The 24,342-nt window shown below is 41.1% G+C and overlaps 2 protein-coding genes across 2 annotated transcripts; one reads left to right on the forward strand and one right to left on the reverse strand.

Annotated features, from left to right (window-relative positions):
* The first annotated feature begins 449 nt into the window (after positions 1-449).
* LOC308390930 (cAMP-dependent protein kinase type I-alpha regulatory subunit) lies at positions 450-9,558 on the forward strand. Its single transcript, XM_080873297.1, has 11 exons — positions 450-608; positions 2,172-2,387; positions 4,434-4,604; positions 4,694-4,785; positions 4,882-4,943; positions 5,043-5,089; positions 5,194-5,352; positions 5,607-5,667; positions 5,908-6,029; positions 7,589-7,670; positions 8,860-9,558. The coding sequence occupies exons 2-11, from the start codon at positions 2,214-2,216 to the stop codon at positions 9,030-9,032; spliced, it is 1,143 nt and encodes a 380-aa protein (XP_080729423.1). The 5' UTR covers positions 450-608; positions 2,172-2,213; the 3' UTR covers positions 9,033-9,558.
* Positions 9,559-12,437: 2,879 nt separating this feature from the next.
* Positions 12,438-23,691, reverse strand: fam20a (FAM20A golgi associated secretory pathway pseudokinase; the record flags this gene model as incomplete). The annotated part of the gene is made up of 11 exons (XM_080873665.1): positions 12,438-14,054; positions 14,195-14,254; positions 14,337-14,418; positions 14,538-14,647; positions 16,276-16,456; positions 16,843-16,958; positions 19,593-19,685; positions 19,975-20,053; positions 21,275-21,325; positions 21,750-21,943; positions 23,318-23,691. The coding sequence occupies 11 exons, from the start codon at positions 23,689-23,691 to the stop codon at positions 13,784-13,786; spliced, it is 1,611 nt and encodes a 536-aa protein (XP_080729791.1). The 3' UTR covers positions 12,438-13,783.
* Between the last annotated feature and the right edge of the window lie 651 nt (positions 23,692-24,342).

The raw sequence follows: 24,342 nt of genomic DNA on the forward strand, positions 1-24,342 counted from the left end.
TGACTTTCATTCCCCTTTCCTCCAGATTATATGGTCACCTCTCCGTGCTCTTTTCCACCTGCTCCCTAATCTCACCATAGATCACTATCACAATATCATCTGTGGATACATGCAGTATTACTGAATTACCCAATAAGGTATAACACTATATCTGTAAAAAATAACGAATAACATTCATATGAGACATTTTTCTCCCTAATGAGTAGCTGCTTCAGCTTCTGATACTACTTCTTTAAAGTTGTTTACCGTTACAAGTTAAATGAAAGACTTGTTCTTGTAGTTGGGGTTCGTAGTGTTGTTGCTTTTGCCACCACGACCACTTTTTGAAATCAAATATTAATCAATTTCTTTGCCTTTTCCTTGACGTCACGATTTCCGTGCGGTCTCCTTTAAGGTTGCCACGGGTTACCGGCTCACATGTCAGAACGAAGAGAATTGACGTCAGTGACGGCTGTTGATTGGTTCTCAGCCGTATCCGGTGGGGCAGCGGTCCAGGGCTCGGGGAAAAAAATCGAAAAGAGGAGGAAGATCTGGTAACGGTGCGCTTTGAGAAATATCTTACATTCCGAGTCACCGTTTAAAGGCTCGGCAGGATTTTACCGTTTCTTGTGAGTATTCGTGTTGTTTTGGTTCGCGGAACATATGACCTCTGTATAGGTGAAATTTGTTTCCTCCGTCTCTCGTTTGTTTATGCTAGAACTCAAGATGGCGTCATTGGAGGAGCGCTTTGCCTTTGCACGGAGCTAGCGAGCTAGGCATCAAACCTGACATACATAAACTAGGCCGAAGGTAGTTTAGCAATCCTCTGATACGCGTGTTGCTCATTTGAGGAGTTTTCTGCTGCTTCTTCATATGTCGGGTTGCTCGTTTTATTAGCATTAATCTGCTCGTGTAAGTTACTTGACTGCAGCCGTCAGCTTTCTCGCGAAGCCTTCCTGACCTAGACAGTGTTACAGACAGGGCATCTGCTTCATATTTACTCTAACGGTGGTATTTCGCCACTTTTTAAACCATTAAATGCGTTATTACAATCCATCATCAGCTATGCTCATTTGTCTGCTGTTTAGCAAGGTCATTGTGCCTCGCTGTTGTTTTGTTTAATTGCATAGTTAGTTTTAGGCGATGCTGCAGGATAGTAGCTGATTCAAAGAATCGACATTTAAATATAAATAACTATTTTACGACATTTCAAATAAAGTAAGACTTTCTTATTGCATAAGACAGGAGAGCTTTCCTAGTAGAGGTTGCCGTAGCTCTTAATTTATACCACCTGGTCCGAAAACAGTATCGTTTACCACATAGTTATTCCTGTGCTGGGTTTAGATTAAAGCAAGCCTGCCAAGTTTCCACTACAAGCGTAGTTAGTTGTGCATAACGGCTGTGCGAGCTTCATCTTTGATAACATGGCTAGTAATCTCCCCTGGGCCTTGTCAGATTAGAAATTATCCGAATCCTATTATACTGATGCACATGCACGATACACTTGCAGGCACAGAATAGATTGTACTCTCACTCCGCAGGACTTGTTTACTCATTTACCCTTCTAAATGGCAGAGATGGGTTACATCAGGACTTTAGAGGCCTTCCTGATTTAGACTACATAGCCAGATCAAGCTCAGAGCTGTCTGAAGAAACTTATATCACAGAGGCTGATCAGATGATCTAAGGAGCTGTCAGGCTGTCTTGCTCAGCACCAGTATTGTGGCGTGAAATGTTGAAACCTCAATCATGTGCGCTTGCTTTTGGCCTGTTTCACATTTCACCATTCGTCTAAATTTAGGCCTTGTCTATGATAATGTTTCAGCCCTAGCCAGCTGCTCTGTCATTGATAGAGGGCTTAATTCAGTCTGGGGGAAAAAAACTTGAACTGTTTTGTGTAAATAAAACCAAGAAAAACGGTGTGCTTGTTTTAGTTTTGTTGTGTCTGCCTGTGTGTGATCACATCATATGACCATTTTTCGCTCCAGACAATTAGGAGCACTCGGGTTCCATAGTGACAAAAACAACATGCTGTGCTTTCTCACTCCGGCTCCATTTTTCTCACATTCTCACATTTTTCTGTGTGTCCAGTTCACATTGAGACGCTCAGGCTCTTTTACCCCGTGTCACTCTCTGTCCTCAGTGTTGTGCGCTGATGATCTGACACCATGCTTCTTTTCCTTTCCTCTCAGCACAAAGGTTAGAGGTCACAGAGCAGGGTTGCGGCTGTCGTCATGGCATCTGGAAGTACGAGCAGCGAGGAGGAGCGGAGCCTGAGGGAGTGTGAGCAGTACGTGCAGAAACACAACATTCAACAGCTGCTGAAGGACTGCATTGTCCAGCTGTGCACCTCCAGGCCAGATAGGCCCATGGCTTTCCTCAGGGAGTACTTTGAGAGGCTGGAGAAGGTTTGTGTGCTAATGTATGTTTGTGTCTTGGACAAATGCAAGCCATTTGTCAGTGATGGGTGGGCATCTTATACCCTTGTATTGGACTGTACTACTGCCAGTTACTGTAACCTACCTTCTGATTTGTGTCACTTACAGTGACGCCAAAATTCATAGCACTTTAAAGCAGAATGATTAGCTATTGGTCCAGCAGGCTGACAGCACTTAACCTCCCACATTGACCTTTTTCTATTTACAGTTGGTTCTTGATTTTTAATTTTTTCAGCATGCAATGGGGGAAAACAGACAAGCCCTATATTATACATTTTTCCCCTTTCTTTTCTTTCTTTCTTTTTTTCAAAGCACATCTTGTGGAAAAATATTTAGACCCACCAAATGTGCATGCACACTTGGAGAACAGACTTCCAGAAAACTCTTTGAGAAGTGGATGCTATAGTTTACTCTAAATATTAGTAAAATATTGCCAGCCAGAGTCAGCAATAGCTCATATGAAGGAACAGAGAATAAGTAAAACAATTAATTAGTAGTCTGGTTACTGTCAGATCTTTTGCAGATTTTTATCTTCCAGAGACAGGAAAATGAAATAATACCTTAGCTACTATTTTGTTTATCTTATATTATTATTTTCTTCAACTGTAGTCATGATCATACATAGATGGACAGTTTCAGAGTTTTTTCTTCTTCAGGTTTGCAGTTATTTACGTTCAACATTCAGAACATTTGAGGCTTTCGTCCATCTTTTTATCTATTTTCTTTCGCTTATCCAAATCACCATGGCAGTGTGGCTGTGGACTATTTCAGCTGCCACAGGGTGGGAGGCAGCGTGCACCCTGGACAGGTCGCCAGTCTGTCACATGAGGCTTTTGTCAATATTGAATTATAAAAGGTTAAAAAGTAATCGGACGCTTGGCTCCAAAGTGTTTCTTGAGCCGTGTCATTTCATTGTTTTCATTGCTGAAAAGAGCTCAGGAGTAGCCCAGAGGTGATTTAGAGATGATTTATTCGACCTAGAATGAGTTTAATTGTCTTGGCAATATGAAGAGTAACAAAATAATGATAGCCAAATGCAAATAAACTATTAGATCTAAAAGAGAAACTGTTGATGTAATTTGCATGGGAAAGACGACTCTTTTTAGTTTATTTTTTCAAATAACTCCATGGCTAGTCTAGATTTCTGTCCAGCACATGATTAAAATAAGACCAGACAACACAATTTCATAAAATAGTTACAATATTAATTACTTTTGTTGGTTTTCTAAACTCAATTTGTTTGTCTGGTTTTTTTTGTGTGTTTCTATACACTAGGGGCCTCAGTTTTGGGCAATACAAATACTTAGTGTTTGTTATAAAAAGAATGTGGTTTCATGAATTCCTTCTGAAGAGTCTCAGCAGCATGCATGGTGCAAACAGGAAACATACTTCCTATTGAAATGCATATGTTTCAAAGTTGTACTGCCTGTAACAAAAAACGTTAAAAATCTTGTTACGTACACAGGAACAACTGGATAATGGGCTGCACCAAAACCTCTCAGGATTTATTAAAATTTTCAGACCCAGTGAAATCATCACAACATAAAGGCTACAGTCCAGATTACAAAAACAAAAGGGCGAGAGTGGAACTCATAGATTTCACAGTGTTATATGGAGTGATGAAGCAAAAATCGACCTCAGAACGATGGAAAGGGGAAAGTGTGGCTTGTGCACATGTGACTGCCAGTGGAACTGGGACAATAAAACGTATTGATCATTTCACTGCTCATAGAAACAACAGGATGAGTGTAGGGGTACACAGTGGCTTTTTGTGTGCTCAGATTCAACCAAATGCAACAAACTGATTTCACCTCATGTGAACTGCTGTCCAAATAAATTGCATATAAATCAAAAGTGTAGTGTCTGCAATAGAGGAACACACCCATCTGATGCATGCTGGAGGAAAACATTACCATGAGTCCTGAGTGTAGGATGCGTTGCTTTCTATCATACAATTAGTTGTGACTGTATAAATCTTGTTTCCCTGACTGACTCAGTCCTGTCCCTCCTATTTAGGAGGAGGCCAAGCAGATTCAGAACCAGCAGAAGGCCAGCAGTTCCCGTTCAGACTCTCGTGATGAAGAGGTGTCTCCGCCCATGAACCCCGTGGTAAAGGGCCGCCGGCGGAGAGGCGCCTTCAGCGCAGAGGTTTACACAGAGGAGGATGCTGCCTCATATGTCAGAAAGGTAAATGCATACAGCAGATACGACGCTATGGCACATATGATTTCTATTTGTGCCAGCATCCTGACATTGCTTTCTTTTTGATTCCTAAGGTCATTCCAAAAGACTACAAAACAATGGCTGCCTTGGCCAAAGCTATTGAAAAGAATGTTCTCTTCTCACACCTGGATGACAATGAGCGGAGGTACCAGACTTAATATTTTTTATAATTTTCAAAAAGTATATTCGTGGGGATGATTTGGATGACTGGCTCACCTCTCTGTTTCTTTTCTTTATTTAGTGACATATTTGATGCAATGTTTCCAGTCACCTACATTGCTGGGGAAACAGTTATTCTGCAGGGTATGATTACAGCTTGTCAGCATTGATCACAAAAAAGCATTAACCAAAATCATAGAACTGCTTTCTGTCATGCTAACTGACTCGGCTTTATGCCCTCAGGTGACGAAGGTGACAATTTCTACGTCATCGACCAAGGAGAGATGGATGTGAGTGTTTGGATTGTCAAGTAGCTCTGTTAAATGACTCATTTAAAATCACATTTAACATTTGCAAGTATTTATTTTGGTTTGTCCCTTTTCCAATCCGGTAGGTGTATGTGAACAATGAATGGGTGACCAGCATAGGGGAAGGTGGCAGCTTTGGAGAGCTGGCACTGATCTACGGCACCCCAAGAGCGGCTACTGTCAGAGCCAAGACCAACGTTAAACTGTGGGGCATCGACAGAGACAGCTACAGGAGAATACTTATGGTGAGGAGATGTGCGGCTGCAGACCAGCGTTTCTAAAGCTTGAAGTTGAAATGTTTTTGATCTATTCTTGTACTGTAGATTCACTGTTTGCTCTTTTTTTCTGTTGCTGTTGTATTGAGCTAATTTCTTCTTATAGGTGTGCCATCGTTCTCATGTTCACACTTCTAATCCACCAGCATATTCTTGACACTATGTTTGTTTGTTTTTTTTCTTTTTAAGCATTTACACTTTTAAAAAATGTCCTTCTCTTTTAGGGAAGCACTTTGAGAAAGAGGAAGATGTATGAGGAATTCCTCAGAAAAGTCTCCATTTTAGGTGGGTTACTTGTTTTTAAATTAACCATATCAGAAATTAAAGCAGAGGAAGGGAAGCGCATTACCTGTGTCTGTTGCTGAGATTAAAATAACCTGAAAAGAACTTTAAAAATATCTCACTTTTAAAAGAAAAACAGTAACAGGTTCAGGCCTTCAGAAGATTTTTTTCTTTTTTGGTTTGTTTTTTATTCTGTCATCATTATGTCTCATTATTAAACTTTGCTCTGCTCTCCTTCCTCAGAGTCGCTTGACAAATGGGAGCGTCTGACAGTCGCCGATGCCTTGGAGCCTGTCCAGTTTGAGGATGGACAAAAGATTGTTGTGCAAGGAGAGCCCGGAGATGAGTTCTTCATCATCTTAGAGGTAAATCTAAAATCTAAATTTCAGCAGTGCAGTGCATTACTATGTTAGCAGTTTCCCCTTGTAGTTAGTGTCTTTAAACTCAATATTTTCTGATCACAATGTTTTCTGGAAACGGAAACAGATAAATATGTACATGAGTGTGAAGTGCAGGACAGGAGAAGACACACTCAGCTGGATTTCTGTTCAGCATTTGAATGTAACGGAAACACGTAAAATGACATGAACACGCACTTCTCTACTTCTCTGTTGGTTATGAATCAGTCCTTTTTCTACACTCTGTGGTTGTCTCTCATCGTTATGTTGCCCCCAGACCTCTGACCTGTGCGTGTACTAATTAGGTCACATGAGCCCTCCCTAGGAAACAACAGGATTTCCTTTTCCTATTGTGACATGATTGGCTAATGTAATTCACTGAGCTTTCAGTTGTTAAGGTGACAGGAATACATGAAAGTGTTAGTTTGGTTAGTTGTGGGCTGTATTTTCAACGCTTTGCTTGGTGTCACGCAGACTTTTTTCATATTTTCTTTATTTTAAGCAACCAGATTCCAGAAATGACCCAAACTAACTTTGGCAAACACTGGCTTCCTGTGCAGCTCTGATGTTTAACAGCTTTTAGTGCGATACTCAATAATTGTGCTCATATCTTAAAGTCACACAAACAAACTTCAGCAGCTTTGTGTTCAGCAGTGTTAAATTACTGCTTTCTTTTTCATCAAAGTCTGACGACTTTAAGAGAGATGGAGGCTTCAGTTCCTCTTCAGAAAGAGCTGTGTGACAGCAGCGTACGCCCAGACAACACTTTAAATATATCCAGCAGTTGAAATCTTTTTTTCTTTTCTTTTCTTTTTTTTTTGGCCAAAGTATGTCTTGCTGCTGGTAGTGCACACCAGTATGTTTAGCATTAGTGTTAGCAGCATGCCAGCAGCGAGAGGGTAGGATCATAGGTGAATTTTTGCTCAGCTTCCTTTGGTTACCTGGTTTCTATATCTTGTAATGCTGGCAGCAAGCAATATTTTACATTTCTGTAAATGTAAATGGCTACTTTATCAAACATTTGTCAATGAGTTGAATGACCTTGTCTGCTCCTGCTTTTCCTGGTTTTCTGCCATATTTACATAAACTAATGAGCCGCACAAAGCTACAAAATAACATAAATATGACTAATTTTAAACTGAATCATGCAAAGCTGCTCTACAGTTGTTGACCTCTGTTTTCCACACACTCCCTCTTGTGGTCATGCATGTGATTGACAGATGATCGGTTAGTGTCAGAAAGTTAATTCACAGGAAAAAATGGAATAATCCCACACTGTGGAATATTTCAGTTCCAGCTTAGTTTTTCTTTATCTGCATTATTCCAACATGAACATATTTAGCTTTAAGGTTGTTATGAAGTTGTTACAACGTTTTTGTTTTTTCTTTACTGTAGTTTTTATAAAAATGTACCACTGAACAAAATAAGCATTGGTTTAAACAACTGAAACCCTCATTAGTCGCAGTCTTGATTCATCAATGTATTAAAAGCACTTTTATGATAAGCTGATGTTTGTGTGTTTTCAGGGCTCTGCAGCTGTGTTGCAGCGTCGCTCAGAGAATGAGGAGTTTGTGGAAGTTGGGAGATTAGGACCATCAGACTACTTTGGTAAGAACTAAAGTGTTACATAGGAGTCTTTTACATATAAATGCATGTAGGGCTGCTCAATTAATCGAATTTTAATCTCGATTACGATCTGGGCTTTCAACGATCATTAAAAATGACTGAGCCGATTATTAGCCCCTCCCTCGTGCTTTACTCTCGCGCTGCTCCGTGTGGCAAATCGAGCGCACCTCTCTGCATTTCGAACACGTGTCACAACAATTAAGAGCAGCGGTCCCCAACCTGTTTTGCGCCACGGACCGGTTTATGCCCGACAATATTTTCATGGACCAGCCTTTAAGATGTCGCGGATAAATACAACAAAATAAAATTAGTACAGGTACCGAAAAAAAGAAAATTTATGCATAACACAAGTGAAAAGACCAAGGAAAACCGAGTAAACGATAAAAACAATAACAAAATAACGCTGAAAACCGATAAAAACCCTGAAAACTATACATTTCACACCTGAGCCTCAACTCTCGCGTCCCAGTACCAAACGACTCACGGACCGGTACTAGTCCGAGGCCCGGGGGTTGGGGACAGCTGATTAAGAGGACCCGAGGGAAGCTCGGAAAGCTAAGCAGAAGTTATTTGGAGAGGAAAGTGACTGCTGCTGGTTAAAAAGAGAGGTAAAAAAAAACTTCAGTGGTGTGGAAACATTATGTGTTCGCGGAGTCAGTCGTGGATCAAGTAGACATAGTGTGTAAACTTTGCTACAGTGTCGTAGCTGCACCACAGAGCAACACTGCAAAGTTCACTAAACATAGATCTTTACATTTTTCATTTATTTTTTATACTGCAAACATTTGCACTGTTATCAGTATTTGCACACTATTTTATATTATTTTTTGACAATTTTTAAAGTCATTATTCAATACATTGTTATTGTTAAATAAATATCGTCAAATAATCGAGATCTCAATTTCAGTGAAAATAATCGTGATTATCATTTTTGCCATAATCGAGCAGCCCCATATGCATGTATGTAAGTATGTGTCATGCCATTAACTCAGTAGTTTTTTATTTTAAGTAACAAAAAAAAGATAGGGAGCATTAAAAATGGTGGAAAAACAGATCTTTGTGACTATGACCAACACTATTTCTGTATACATGTCTCTGTGTGTGACACTGAAGGATGTTTTCATGAATTTTGAATTTTAAGTCTGTGACACTTGTTTTTTTTTTCCCCCAGGTGAGATTGCTCTGCTGATGAACCGCCCCCGCGCCGCCACCGTGGTTGCCCGCGGCCCCCTGAAGTGCGTCAAGCTCGATCGGCCTCGCTTTGAGCGTGTCCTGGGTCCCTGCTCAGACATCCTCAAACGCAACATCCAACAGTACAACAGCTTTGTGTCGCTGTCTGTCTGAGGGAGCATTTCTCCTCACACTCACTTCTCCGCCCCCCGCCGCACCCTCTCCACCTCTTCTTCTCTCCTTTCAGACCCAGGGGTCCACCAGTGCTTTTCTTTTTTTGTTAGTTTTTTTTTTTTGCTTTCTGTCACCTTCTTCTGATTTCAGTTCCCCCATTCCCACTCTTAATTTCACACACAAATCATTTTATTGTTCCCACCGGTCACGCTGCTGTGACTGTTTTTGTTTTTTTGTTGTTTTTTTTTAAGCCATTCACCAGCGCTTGTACCAGCTGCTGTACGCTACCTTGTAGGCACAGTTACACCACATGTAACTTATGTTATATATATATATATTTGCTGATTAAGCTTCTTTTTTTTTCGATACGAAGCGGGAGATCTGAAAGGTTCTCAGACTGATGAGACAGACAATCAGACTTTACATTGCGCTTTCAGTAAAATTATTATTTTTTTGTTGCAGACTGAAGTGAAGAAAAGTTTCCTTTGTTGTCGGGCTTTTTTTTTTTTTTTTTTTGGACATCAATTAGCTTGACTACACAGAGAGAGAGCAGAACCGAGAAACTGTAGAGGGCGTGAAGATCTAATGCTCGACTTTGGTTACCGTTTGATTGGTACGACGAGAAAACAATGTCTCTTTTAGTTCGAGAGAGCTTGTACAACAAATATTTTTTATTGTGCAGCTACCAGGCTAGTGCCAAATGTTGATTACTGTCATTCAATGCAAAGATGCATAGCCGTGGGAATGCAATGCGTGCTCTGTTCCAAACAGGAAGTAGTTATCACCCTGTAGTCATCTTAATCAATAGGACGACCATACAAGAACTGCCTTGACTACTCTGAGGAAAATAAATAAATAAATAAAAAGAAAGGAAGACAAAAAAAAAAAGAGTATTAAGTGTATTTCAGTATTCAGTTTCTTTAGTATATACCAAATAACTTGGTCACTCTTCTGCTATGGTTTGTAATCAAAATGTTATAGTATAGTTAAAATGATCCTAGTTATATTATTATCATTGACTAAATGATAAACTTATGGTTTGGAGTGATGGTGATTGTTTAAAAAAAATATGTTGAACTTTGTCTTTTTGTAAACACTTATTTTTCCATAAATTCTATTTTAGGTGTCCAGTGCCACAAAGTAAAAATAAATGCTTCTTCTTGTCAACTGATGAAACAGTATGTAATTGTATTGTGTAAAATGTCATGGGTAAAAACTTTTTTAAATAGATCAAAGGGATAATTAAAGGTTTATCGAAGCGGGGAGTACAAAGCGGTTTTAAAGGACTTTTCAGGACATCTGAAGTATTTCTGTTTCACAGCTCGGCACAGGCGAGTTGACAGGCAGAGCGAGCGGATATTTATTTAAAACTAGTGTCATTGCTTATTGCCTATTTGAAAAGGTGGCTGTCTTTTCATCAGAGTAGCTTGTGACCTGTTCTCTATGCTTACCTGGCATGATGTTTTAGGCATCCAGTGATCTGGTATGAATGGAAGTGTGTATTTAAAAAAAAAAAAGAAAGGAAAAAAAGTCCTGCAGACGCAGGAACCCTGTCGAATATTTGGTTTGTTACTCCTTAGCTGAACTGCTTCACAACTATTTAGATGCCATAATAAAATGAAATATTTCTTTTTAAAAAAAACAAACAAACGGACAAAAAAAAAACCTTTACCAAATCACATGATGTTGACTTCTGGACTCTACATTCCTGCATCACTGTCTGTTAGCAGAGATGACCTGTAATCATGTTTCTTTTGGTTCTCATTCAGAGCGTTTGTACTCGCTTACAGCTGAGATGTGTGTTTGGTTTTATGTGCCGATTGCAGGGTAGTCAGGTTGGTGAGAAGACCTCATGGATGTGAGTGTATGTTTCTTCACGCTTAAATCTGATCATCATGCCCCTAACCCTCAGGTTAAACCTTGCGGATGTGGCTTACCTGTGGATTTGTGTCCACTGACAACACATCTGGGAAATGGCTCCGTTAGGGGTGAGGGTTTCACCTTTCTGTCAGAATATTGTTTTCGTGTAAATAGCTGCATCATTGGTTTGAGTCCAAAACGTTTTTAGCCACACTGCAGTCGTCCCAGTTTGCCTTAGCTTACCTAACCTGGGCTTACAGTAGAAGTCAGTCACTCCTGCTAGCCCGACCTTCAGTGAGTTTGTTAGGCCTGCAGCACAGAGAGCTGCAGATTATAAGAGGACCATTCTTTTTCTATTCTGTCCTGTATTTAGTTTGACCTCCTGTATGTGCAAAGATGTTTATCCTTTTGGTATAGATTGTTCCAGATGGCAGTTTAAGCAATAAAATAGTAAAAAAGAAACTCTGCTTTGTCTCAGACTTCTTCCTTTGCAGACTTTCAATACTGTGCAGGGTTCTTCTTGGCTGCTTGATCACTCATTTCCAGTCCAGTCCTCATACCTGACCATTTTCAGAAGAGTGGTTTTGTTTAAGCCACTTAACATGGACCTATGAAACTAAAAGGATTGGCCAGTGTCGTGTCTACACAACATAACATAACTTTCAAAATCTTGTAGATTCTGGGCATTTTGTTACGAGCAGCCTGTTTTTGTTTGTTTTTAATCTGTTCTCATTTCTTTAGTTCACTGAATGAAAAATGTCCAAGATAAAACACAGTTTGACGGGTGTACAATAGTATTTTTGCACCAACAAGCTGAGCTTTTACCCAGAAACTTGCTATATCTCAGCATGGTGTCAAATGTGTTTAAAACATTGAGGAAACTTGACAAATAGAGGACAGAAGAAGGCATTGCTGACTCAAAAGCTACCTACGGCAGATGAACAGTATCTGAACGTCACGTGTCCTAATAAGAAATAGGAAGAAAAATATGTATCTCATACTGTTCACTGAAGCCTCATCAGAAATGGTCTCAGTGGAAGTGTGGCTGTCAAGAAGGTGTTCTTAAGAAAGAGAGAAAAAGCCGAGGCATCCCAAACTACACAAGTGCTGCACTAAAATCAGTGACAATAGCTCTGATGTGAGTGATGAATCCAACTTTAAAATTTTTGGTTCAAATTATCTCAAAGGTGTTGGAAGTAGTCAGGAGAGAGGTACTACAGTGAGTGTCTACAGCCATCGCAGTGGAGGCTGTCATGGTTTGTGGCTGCATTATCAGCCAGTGGTGTGGGAGATCCTATCCAAACTGATGGAATTATGACCTTAGAAAAGTACTGTCAGATTTTGATCCACCATTCAATATCAGAATCTGATAGCCAGTGGTTTAATTTTTAAACATACGATGCTGGGAAAACGTACCAAACACACAGTGCAGCACTATCAGTCATGGACCGGCCTCCTTCAAGCATGGGTTGCAACATTTTTGAAGCAGTGTGGGATCATGTTGACACAGAGAACAGAACAAAAGCCAGTCAAAGAAGAGCTTTGAATGTCCTTTATTTCATAAAATACCCAACCAGCAGTTCAACACCTCGAAATATCTAATAGTAAAGTTTAAGAAAAGCACCTGCCCGCCATGTCCCTGTATTTTCAAAAAGATGTAATATCAAATTTGCACACTAGGAGGAGGTATTGCACAGAAAAATAAACAACATTGATTTGCTCAACAAGAAAAAGCCTAAATTAAACAATTTAAACAACAGATACAATTCTTCATTCCTCATTTGAGAATTTTGTCCAGTTTATAATAAATTTGTTTTTTTCTCAAGCTTTTTAAAACTCCGTCTTTAGCAGATATTATTCAACTGAGCACATTTAAAGTTAGATTGTTGTATTTGGCACTATGACCCAACATTTATATTTCTCTAAACTTTAGCTACTGGTTATTTGCAAATCCTCTCTGTGCTTTCCTTTGGTAAATCTTTTATTTTAGACATTCATTCACTGAAAGCTTTTAGAGAAGGCGTATTGTAAAAATGCTTCGGTATGAAGGGATTTACCTGTGCTCGAGGGCCTGTTTTAAGTAAAGGATCCTTATCAGCCACTCTTTCTGCTTTGTCAAGCTCAAGTCTGACTCCACTTGGCTCTAAAGTCTCTTAAAAATAGTTGTGGTTATTTATCTTACTCTACATCACAGAGCAACGCAGACTATCAGGTTAGTTGGAGGAGAACAAAGGGAATGAACGGGTCAAAGCTCTGACATGTTCAGACGAAAACCTCACACAAGTCCGCTTGGGTGAGAGTTATTACTGTGGTGCAACGAAATGCATATTTGCTAATTGTTTTGGGTTTGCTGTTTCTGTATCCTTGCCTGGCGGAGCTGACGGTGACGTTGTGAAGCTGTTTAAACACTCTGATGAGACGGAGGATTACAAGTCTGGAAAACAGGGTGGAGTAAACTAAGTGGCTGTTTAATAGGTAGCACTTTTCTCACAAACATATGGCTGAGCGCGCACACACACAGTCTGCCGCTCTAAAGTGATAACTTCTCCTCAGAACTTGCAGAATCATCACATAAAGACTTTATTTTCTGATTATATGTCACGGACACGCAGAGCTCTCTTTCCACATCCACAGTGTAAACCAACAATCATTAAAAAAAAAAAAGCTGATCCAGTGGTGGCTCTACATATCAGATGCTGTAAGTTTCCACTCACAAAGCTTCATTTTATTTCATTAAAAAAAAACAAAAACAGGGTCTTTATTTAAAAATGTGAAGGTGTCAGAGATTCCTTCCTTCTGTGATGAAGACTCACGGCTTTTTCCTAAAAATTTATCGAGTCTTATTTATACGAGTCTCTTCCCGAGCAGCCAGAAGCCGAGCGCATCCTCTGTTACCTTTGCATCGTCCCGTCTGTGGCAGCCTCGGGAGTCACTGTGGATTTAAAAAAGTCCTCAGTGATCACTTCGTCTTTGCCCAGCCTCCGGACGCACCGGTGGACCACTCGGAGGACCTTGTGCAACCTGCGGTCCAGGGCCAACAGGTGGGGCTCTGTCAGGATGGGCCTTAAAGAGTCTTCCTGCAGGGACTCCCTCATCACATCACTGAGCCTGAACTCTGATTGGGCCAGGAGCTGCAGCCTTAGTAGTGTGGATTGCTTTATCCTGGGGGTAAGAGGACAGGGCAGAACACACGATCAACAGGAGAAGAGAAATTAGTTTCCTTAATTCCTTCACAGATTTTATTAAATTTTTTTTACTTATGCCCTTATGTACACAACTTCCATAGACTGAGTCATACTCACATGCAGCACTGGGACAGTGGAGACAGGATGGACATCTCATCTTTAGCATGCTTCCCAAACCTGGTGCATAAACAATACACGTTAAACCCCGACAGCGAACAAAAGCAGCATCATTTAGTGCTCAGCAGCGGTTCTGTCTCACCCTCTGGCATTGTCCAAGTGAAGAAGGAAGCCTTCATCCCCAAACTTGGTAAAAATCTCATAGTGGTGTCTGTCCATGTTCCCTGTAACGAAGGCGTGACTTTAACGAGGGGAACAAATCTCTACACGTGTAGCTAGATTTCCGCAATATAAAATATCTGACGCTACATGAACAGTTTATAATGCAGAGGTAATGAAATACCTATGAGAAAGTCGAAGATGGACATGTCTATGATGTTTAGGAGCCTGTTTCCTGAGTTATAGGGGTACTGCTGCTTTATTGTGTCGCAGTAGAAAGGATTCACTTCCCACCTTTTGAAAGAAGCATAAACGAGAGGAAATTAAAAGGAGCCGATGGAGAATATTCTTTGGAAAATGAAGCAATTAAAATAAATTAGCCACAACTTTTTATTGCTCACTTTCAATGTGATGCTCCAGCAAAACAAAGGGGTTGATGTGTAACACTGTGTTACCTCCCTCATTTCTTAACACTCTGCAAGCATTCAGAACTGAGTAGACAGATGCTGTATTTTATTTTATTTACATCTTAACAGTTTAGTGCTTGCTTTGCCACATTTTTTAATTTCACAAGGCCCCAAATGTAATTAACTGGTAATAACTCTACAGACCTGTGGTAATTGCAGAATCTGGTTAGTCTTGCAAAAATAAGCAAAATCTTCCCTTTAAAAGGCATCAACTGGATGTAGGATGCTCTAAAATGCATTATACAGTACAATGTTAATATGTTATTACAATGATGTAACCAGATAACAGAGTCAGGAGGCCTCTCATTTATTTTGTGTGACAAAGTCACTGAGGTGTTTTAATGATATAAAACAGGAAGTGGTTTTCATTTGACTTGTGCAATCTGACTTTGGAGGCCTTAAAAATAATGGATGCTATAGTAAATAAAAGAGTCTTTGAAATCTTGCACTCTGATTTATGGAAAATGACACTCATGTTTTAGTAGCAAGAAATATCCATTAAATTAACTGCATATACACAGCAGAAATATTGTTGTCTTATTATTATTATATTTTCCTGAATTCCACCGCCACTACTTATTTCTGTTTAAAGTGAACAAAACTATAATATTCTATATCAGAATTAAAAACTTAAATGGTTAGTTTTATAAAGAATTGTGATCGGAGTCACAGAACAGTAACCACAGCAGCAATTAGTAGCAAAATACAGAAAATTATTATTGTTCCAGTTTTCAAAAACCGGCAGGATGTGATGGACACCACTTTCTTGGAATGACTTGAGGACATCTGTTCCTGCAGGATGGAGCCTTAATTTTGTCCTCAGTGAGCTTCCACAGATTCTCGACTGCATTAAGATAAAGACTCTGAGACAAGCGTCTCATTATTTTAACGTTATCAGGTTGAAGGGAGCGGTTTTAGCTGCTTTGCAGTGTGACAGAGTACATCATCGTCCATAAAAATTGCTGACTGATTGGAATCTAGGCAGGACAGGAAGAGTGTGTTGGTTAAGGAGCTTCTGATAAATGTGGAATTTATTGCTTCCTGTCTGGATAAACTAAATGAAACTGACTCTCATAACTAAAGTGATGTTTGGACCGGTTCTCTGTTGGCAAGATTTGGCCTAACCTAAGTTGATGACAGGCTTGGTCACTGGAAAACAGACTTTAAGTCTAAAATCTTGCAGGCAACAGTGGACTGTGTGCCAAGAATGAACTTGAATGCACTGTTTACCAGTGAATTTACAAGCATTCTGCATAATAACTGGTGTCAGTAAAGCTGAAATCATTTAAGAATTTGGCTCGTGCATCAACCAGCTTGTCTTGAAACTGCTGAAAAATTCATCCCTTCAGCCTCAAGCTGAACAACTGCCATCAACAACCGCCAGCTCACCATTTTGCAGAATGCTTGCTGGCAGTTAAACAGTTTTGTGCTGCATTAAAAAAAACGAGGTCTTACTCCTCCCGTCCGGTGAAGGTGTAGGAACGGATCCACGGGCTGGGGATGGAGATGCGGGGAGCAATGCTGAGTCCCGGCAGGTAGGCGGACAGGGAGCCCTCCAGCAGGTCGGGGCTCCCGCACGCTGCATATTCTGTCTTGCACACATACAGGCACTTGGCAAAGAAACAAGTGTTGTTTGCTGTTTGGGAAGCAGAACAAAAACGGAAGAATGCAAAATGAGTTTTTCTGTTCACTTCCGATTACATGCTTTCCAATCAGCTCTGCCTTTCCCTCTAGCTGGATGCCATATCAACAGCAAGGAAAAACACAAACAAACATCAAACTGAGTAAAAAATAACTCGCGGATCATCTTAGCTTCACGCAGACATGCTTGTTTGCAAAGATATGCAAAGGGCAGAGATAAACAAGCTCCCAATCAGATGCACAGCTACTGAGAAACACTATTCATGTGTCAATCAAGTATTTGAACTATTGTAAAGGAGTTTATATTTAACATACAGGCATAACCGTTGAGTCTAATCTAAAGGTATTACTTTGAGGAACTGATGTGGGGGTTTTTTTTACCCGGGGAGGTGAAGAACACAGCTCGTAGGTCTTCATTCTGGGTTACTTTTAGGACTTCACTAGTGATGTTCACCAGCCTGCCAACCACTGGAGGAACTCTCCGGAAGTCTAGGATCCTAGAAAATATATTGATGTGATTCAGAGGAAAACCTTTTACTCGTGTAGGGAGACAGCTCGTGCTGGCATAAATATTAATGCAGTGTAAACCTTCCAAAGGTGATGGTAGTCTTATCTAACTTTAAATCCTCATCTCACAGGAGCCCACGCTCCACTTTCACTGATTTTACTGATTCTTATCAGTGAATGAGTCCGCTTGACAGCCGCCGTGCTGTGTAATCCAGCTGGCTGCGTTCATATAAACTATCGAGAGCTTGTACTCCCCAGAGGCAGAGTTTTAGTCATGTCTCGCAAATAGTAATCAAACAACAATCAGCGTGTCATGCCGAATTGCTGTTTCTAAAATGGTTGGCATTCCCCAGCCCCTGATTGCGAGTGATAATGATGAGGGCTTCTGGCAAGTGAGACACAACGAAGAGAGAGAGGCAACACACTGCCACAGATTACACACATAGCAAATTAAAATTTAAAAAAAGAAAACAGGAACAGGAGTTGTACAACATTCTCACTTTTTAAAGAATAACTGATAAAGTATGAGCAGATAAGGAGAAAAGGCACTGTTTGAGAGTAATTACAGTAATTGTTCGAGCTGTTGACGTGGTGCTGGAGTTGTTTTCTGTCTGTGACTTAACACTGTGTGTGTGTGGGTCTGTTAATGATACCGTCTAGTTCAGATGAGTGAATCACCTCGCCTCAGCTAATGTGTAATTGCATAAAGATAAGTGTGTCCTCATCTGTGTCCAAACACTGTGGTTCGAACTGATCAGCAAGTTGGGAAATCTGAGGGTGTGCCAAAATGTTGCAATCTTTTTCGAGGCTCCATGATACATTCGTTCGCACAGGGGGACCTGTTTTTTTAGACTTAATTGTTGGAGACGGTTTGGGATTTTAAGGATGTTTTTGAATCTCGCTATTACAAGAATGCTGCCACATCGTCTCTGAGGATTCTTTAATTTCATCACTTTCTCTCTAAGACATAATGGATGGATCCATAAATCTAAAAATGGATTATTATTATAGGGTCTTGACCTTACAAAATCATAAGGGCCTTTAGATGACTGTTGTAGTGATTTGGCGCTATAGAAAAAAACTGAATTAAATTGGATTCATTTTTGGTCAATTTTAGGATTTTTGTTTTATACATTTTAGAAAGAGTTTCACAAAGTTTAGACCCGATCCTAACATCAGGATGTAAACTTCAGCATGGAAATGGAAAAATCTAAAATAAGAATTTTGTGAAAGGTCACTTGGGGCAAATTCTTTAATTTTCATCTGCATGTCTGCAATTTGGGTCCGCAAAACTGCCAGCCACAAATTGATACATGACACTTTGATGTTAACACCGGCAGTTGTAGTTGCTAGACACATCTGCCAAGTGCTTCTTAGCTTATTCAAGTAACTAAAATGTATCTCTCGACCATGTTTGCAGTACCTTTTGGAGCATTTTTAATGCAAGTAGGCTATTTATTAATTAGCACTAATTAGCAAACATTTGTGTATGTGGATGCAGCTTGCTAGCCTAGCTAGCTAGCATTTGGGATAACTAAGAATTTTTTCACCTCCCTCAAATGCAATTTTTTTCTGGCTTCATAATAACAAAATTGAGCCTTTGGAATAGAAGTTAAAAAATGTGATGTCATGCATCCATCTTTTATATACAGTCTATCGTTGAGTGTCCAAATACTGTCATCTAACCATGCGGATTTTAAGCTTGTTTGTTTACTATATTCACATTCTTAGTGTAACCAATCACAAACCAAGGTGGAGCTTACCCCAGCTGTCTTAAGGTAAGAGGTGGGGTACATCCTGGCCAACACAGACACTCACATTTACACCTATGGGCAATTTAGAACCACAAATTAACCTAACCCCACTAATAGCATGTTCTTTGGACTGTGGGAGGAAGCTGAAGTACCCACACAGACATGGTGAGAATGTGGAAAGTCCACACAAAAAAGGCCATGGCCAGATGGTGGATTAAAACCCAGGAACTTCTTGGTGTGGGGCAACAGTGCAAATCATCGCACCACCATGCTGCCTGCTGTGATGACATCAGTCACTGAAGTTATTTAGAGGCACAGAGGTGGCAGAGCCTAGCTGGCATACAGCTAGAGGCAGGGTACACCACAGACAGATAGCCAGTCTATTGCAGTGTATTGGCACTGCAATAGACTGGCTATCTGTCCACAGCTGTCACTCACATTCATACCTTCTGGCTATTTAGACTCACTAATTAACCTAACATGCAAGTCTTCTGACTGTGGGAGGAAGCTGGGGCTGGCTTTTGGTCATTTTTATGGATTATAATGAAATCTGGATCAGATGTTATCGTTCCCCTCAAGAAATGAATTGGATAATTGACTAAGAAAAAAAGAAAATGAATCAAAGTGATAAATAAGCTTTTTTTCCTCCCATTTGGTCGCATTCGTCCTCCCTCCAAAAACAGTCATAGTACCTTTATATATACAAGGACGTAACTGAGATCAATAAAATAACATGTGTGCAATCAACACTAAAATTACCCCCAGCAAGCCAAGCAGTCATATAACCACAGTGAGAGGACACTAAAATTACCCAGTCTAACAGCAATGACCGAGAAGACGTGAAAACAGTGAGGGATAATGAGGCTGCACCTGTCCAGATGAAAAGCAGCAATCTCTGCATTGTGTCTCTGGAGGTCAACGAAATAGAAGACGTCTTCTGGAGTCTCCTCGTCCCTCTGCTGCCTGACACACACACACACACACACACACACACACACACACACACACACACACACACACACACACGCACACGCACACAGAGCGATCAAACTGTCAGTTCCAACACTCTGCAATATATAATCAAGACATTACAGGTGGCCAACTCGAGGCTTTTGACTGACATAAATTCACACAGAACATGACATAGCATGCTATTACAGTACACAGTCTATGTTACCTAACTCAGCATTTCATGTTTTTGTGTGATTTCATTGATTTCACCAACTGAAAATAACCAACTAGATTTCCTCACCTCATTGGTTTAAACATGGCTTTAGCTAGGTTGCGCATTTTCAGGGCCAGTTTCAGGTGATGTCCGCTGGGCTTCACCACTGTGGGAAGACACACAGAAACATGATGTGTGGTGCAAGATCGAGACGTTTTTTTGTACCACAACATTTGCCCTACATGACTTCCACTCCACACTTATCTCAATGTTTTTGACCAGGGAAAAGCAAACAGTGAGCAGCATGCAAACTGACTCATTATTTTAAGATTTTAGATTTGCAAAATGTGAATCATTGTCTGGCCTCACCCGAGTAATAAGGTAATTGGATGCACCCTGCGCTTTCTCTGACTGGCTCCATATTGTGTCACAGCAGTAGTCCAGATCAGCACATACAAGCACCCCCCTCCCCACAGTGCTCAGTGAAACTCCAGGTTCTTAATAGTTAACAATCAAGCAAGGTTTATAATATAAAACCATTTCTGGAAATGACTCAACGCGAATCCAACTGGCACAAACAGCTTCTGTGGCCGATGAATTATGTCGCTCTTTGGTGAGTGAAATAATGAGAAGGTTAAATTTAAACTGTGGGGGGTAGCGATTGTTTTGTTGCTTGTTTCTTCTTGGCAGTGAGTGATGTTTGTGTGGCCATGCACTTCACTGCGCAGGGATGCTGACAAAGCACAGACGAGACAGGTCAGACAAGTCAGCGTGGAAGAAGAAGAAACGTAGCTGGGAGAAAAATTTAACATATAAAACCAATAATGAGCTATTTGTCCTCCTTAATGTTTACATTTCTACCTGCGACACTTTTACAGCACTTACTTAGTGAACAGCTCAGTAGCATCTATTGTTTGGCACGTCACTAACTTTCAATTATCCATCCGTAGCTTTGGTTTGCGTGCTGCTCAGAAGTAAAGTAGGAGATGGCAGCGTAGGTGGTAAGAAACGCTGGCTTCCCTCGGCGCGTGAAGACATCAAACGCTTAATTAGGAGCTCTGCCTTTGAACGCAGACTAATTCCTGGGTTTTATTTGCCCCCAGAGCAAAGTGTCTTATACAGAAAGACAAATCTGGATTTTGGTGCCAATAGAAAAACCAAAAATCCTCACTATCACAAAGGCAACAGTGTGTTTGTCTCTCATGGTACTGCCAAGCAGAAAAGGCAGAGTGAGAGAGAGGCAGACAAACAAAAAGAGAAACAAAGAGGCTAGTGAGAAATCAGACTCATGCGGTTGCACAACATGAGATATGAGGTAAAGAAAATAAAAGCCCAAATCCCCGAATGGATAAAAGGCTCATTACAGGTGGCGATGACGTTGTCATACCTTGGGTGCAATCACACGCTCCTTTTAGGGCTTTCTCATCTTGAGTGTAATCTGTAAGACAATGAACTTGTTAGGTAATAAATTAGCACACTTAGTGCAGGGAATGTACCTGTCTAATTCCAGAAAAGTAATGGGTGCTAGATTTGCCATCTGCATAAAACGCTAGCTGAACAGTCCTTACTGTAAAAAACATTAGAGTCCTGTGCTGTAAAGGAGCTTTACAATACAATACAATCAGCTGTTTGGTTGCTCTTGTACTGATATTATATTATATCTTTCCTACATCTGTCCTATATTAACAGAAGCGTTTTTCATTGCATATTTATTCAATTATACTGCACTACATGTAAAATTCCACCCAGTTCACAAAATTAGACCCCATGAGGGATATGACAGTACAGCATAAACACAGGAAGCCGATAATCTTTCCCTGACATCATCGAGCTAGACGCTCCAAATCCCATCTGACCTTCACCTGCACTGATGACTGTCATGCTCTGCATGTCCTTGATAAGTTGAAGGACAGTAGGGTCATCACGGGAGTACAGAGCATAGCGGTTTATTCCCAGGTGGAACTTCAGCCAGCTGGTATCAGGGTCGTAGGTCACCTCATGATTAGTCACAGTGATGTTAGCCAGAGCCGCTGCCAGACTGTAGAGCTTCATATGTCTGAGGAAGACGAATAACACATAGGACAGATGTTAGCTGTGGGATACAGGATGCTGTCAACTCCCTATTATCAGAGCCCTAAATAAATGGTTAACATATGTAAACACATCAATTTTCTGTAAAGCCATTGTTAATCCTATGTTATTTAAAACAACAGAGTAGCTGATTTAAAGAGATGCTTACACTGAACCTAAGATGACATGCTTAAAGCAAAGGAAAGAAAAACATGTTGTGTTATAAAGTACTTGTTCTATTTACCACTTTACTCCTGCCTCCATTAGTCATTTATAGTCAGCCAAGTTTTATTAGTCTCTTATATACAGGCTTTTTACTGTTTCTAAATTGAGTTTTAACAAATCTAAACTGCCCAGCCCCCTTTCCCCTCCAAGTAGGAATAAGAATAAACTGATACCAAAAGAAATACTGTCTGTGGTAAGAGGGGCACCACATGACAAGGGCTGACCACAGTGAGTGGGATTGCCATTTCTCCACCCAAACAAACTCCATCACAGACCGGATAACAAAATGAGATAATGGAGCAAAGCGCTAAGAATAGAAGTTTGTTTTTCTGTCATTCCTACCACCTCATTCATTTAATTTGACGTGACACAGAGTAATCAGGCCGCTGGACAAGTGCAGACAGCAGAGCGTGTATCCAAACACACACTGTGGGAAACAGATAAGTCACGAATGCACACAACGAATGCAGTAGATGTGATGTTTAGACGCTGTTGCAATATTTTGCAATAACAAGCCTGTGAGCTGCCTTTTTTTTAGTGCACATTTGTAAGGCAGCACAGCGGGGAGATCCATTGCTCATAATTCTTCTTATTTTCCACTGTGAGAGCCCAATATCTATATCTCTCTGAGGGAGACAGACAGACAGACAACGCGCATAAAAACTCCAAGTGGCATGTGGGCTGGGTCAGAAAACCCTGTACAAACACGTTCAGCTTGCTGATAAAGAAACCGTTCCAGATGCTGGCTCTCAGAAGTGACGTGTTTGTCAGGGTTTTCTGACCCAGCCCACATGACACTGGAGTTTTTATGACGCACAGAATTGTCTACAGATCCGGATGTCTGTCTGTGGGTGTATGCCTGTCACCACGAACAAAGTGCATCCAAGTTCATGGATATGTGTTTGTGTGTGTGCCTCGGGTGGGTTTGGCCCCAGTGTCACTGACCCTGCCTCCTGACCACAGTCAAGCCTCAACACGTGCTACCACAGTGGGAACTCTGAGCCAAAACGAACACGCAATTTAACAATAAAGTGAAGTAACTCCGTCAAGTCACGCATTGCAAAATCAGTGGAATTATTGTCACAACAAACATTATCTTAATTTAGAATGATGAAACATGACACCAGAAACTGACCTTTCCCAGTGCGACACCTTCCTCCTATAGTAGTCAATCAGCTGTTCCACCTGCAGCAGTCTCTCTTCTGGCCCCAGAGCCGGAGTCTGGATGTTGTATAGAGGGTGAGAGAAAAGCCTCACCAGTTTTGAGCCTCCGTACGCAGGCTCAGACGTGGTGCCGTCCAAGAGTGGTGCAGAAGTCCAGTTGGAGAGCTGCGGCGTGGCCAGACCCCCCTGGCTGGGGGGGAGGGTGAGTTTGTTGGGGCCACATGAGCAGGAGTGTCCCGATGTCAGGCCCTTGCTCCGCATCTTTGGCAAGAGGATGAAGTAGAGGTCGGCGGAGAAGACGGCCGTGAGGGTCACAGCTAATAAGATGCGATCTCTTCTCATCATTGAAACAGAAGGAGGGGGGTATAGGGGGGGCAAAGAAAGCTGAGCAAAGTCCTGGCTATGTGCTGCTCGGGACTGTGTGAGGCATCACTTGTAGTCTCCCTCCAGTCTCGCACGCACACACACGCACACACACACACACACACACACACACACACACACACACACACACACACACACACACACACACACACACACACACACACACACACACAGTCAGCCAGGCAGAGGCAAGCAGTCACACCAAGTCTCTCTCTCTCTCTCTTTCTGTTCTCTATCTGTGTTTCAGTCTGTTTCTTCCAGCCTCACTTTTCCCTCCTCCTCCTCCTCCTCTCTTGGCAGCTACTGAAGAAAGTGCCGAGCTGAGAGCGAGCATGTGCTAGCAGCAGTCAGTGACCAGTCTGGCTGCTTCCAGGGACCTGCTGCTCAGAGGAAGAGCGAGAGAGAGCGTGTGCAAGTGTACATATAAGCAAGAGCGAGAGAGAGAGAGAGAGAGAGAGAGAGAGAGAGTAGAGCATGTGGGTGTGCATGTGCAGGTATGTACACAAACATCAAATTACAGGTTAGCAGAGGGAGAGAGTGGCGAGTGCAGATGGGGGTGCAGAAAGCACAACTCTCACACACTGTTGGAGAGCAAAGTCCTCGGAAGCAACA

The sequence above is a fragment of the Rhamphochromis sp. 'chilingali' genome (genome assembly GCF_963969265.1).
Source record: "Rhamphochromis sp. 'chilingali' genome assembly, chromosome: 22".
NCBI classification, from domain to species: domain Eukaryota; kingdom Metazoa; phylum Chordata; class Actinopteri; order Cichliformes; family Cichlidae; genus Rhamphochromis; species Rhamphochromis sp. 'chilingali'.

Excerpts from the sequence above, each read along its gene's own strand:
- LOC308390930 (XM_080873297.1), top strand. The coding sequence starts at position 2,214 with ATGGCATCTGGAAGTACGAGCAGCGAGGAGGAGCGGAGCCTGAGGGAG. Across the intron at positions 4,944-5,042 it reads GGAAACAGTTATTCTGCAGG|GTGACGAAGGTGACAATTTC; the intron begins GTATGATTACAG and ends TTATGCCCTCAG. Across the intron at positions 5,353-5,606 it reads GCTACAGGAGAATACTTATG|GGAAGCACTTTGAGAAAGAG; the intron begins GTGAGGAGATGT and ends CTTCTCTTTTAG.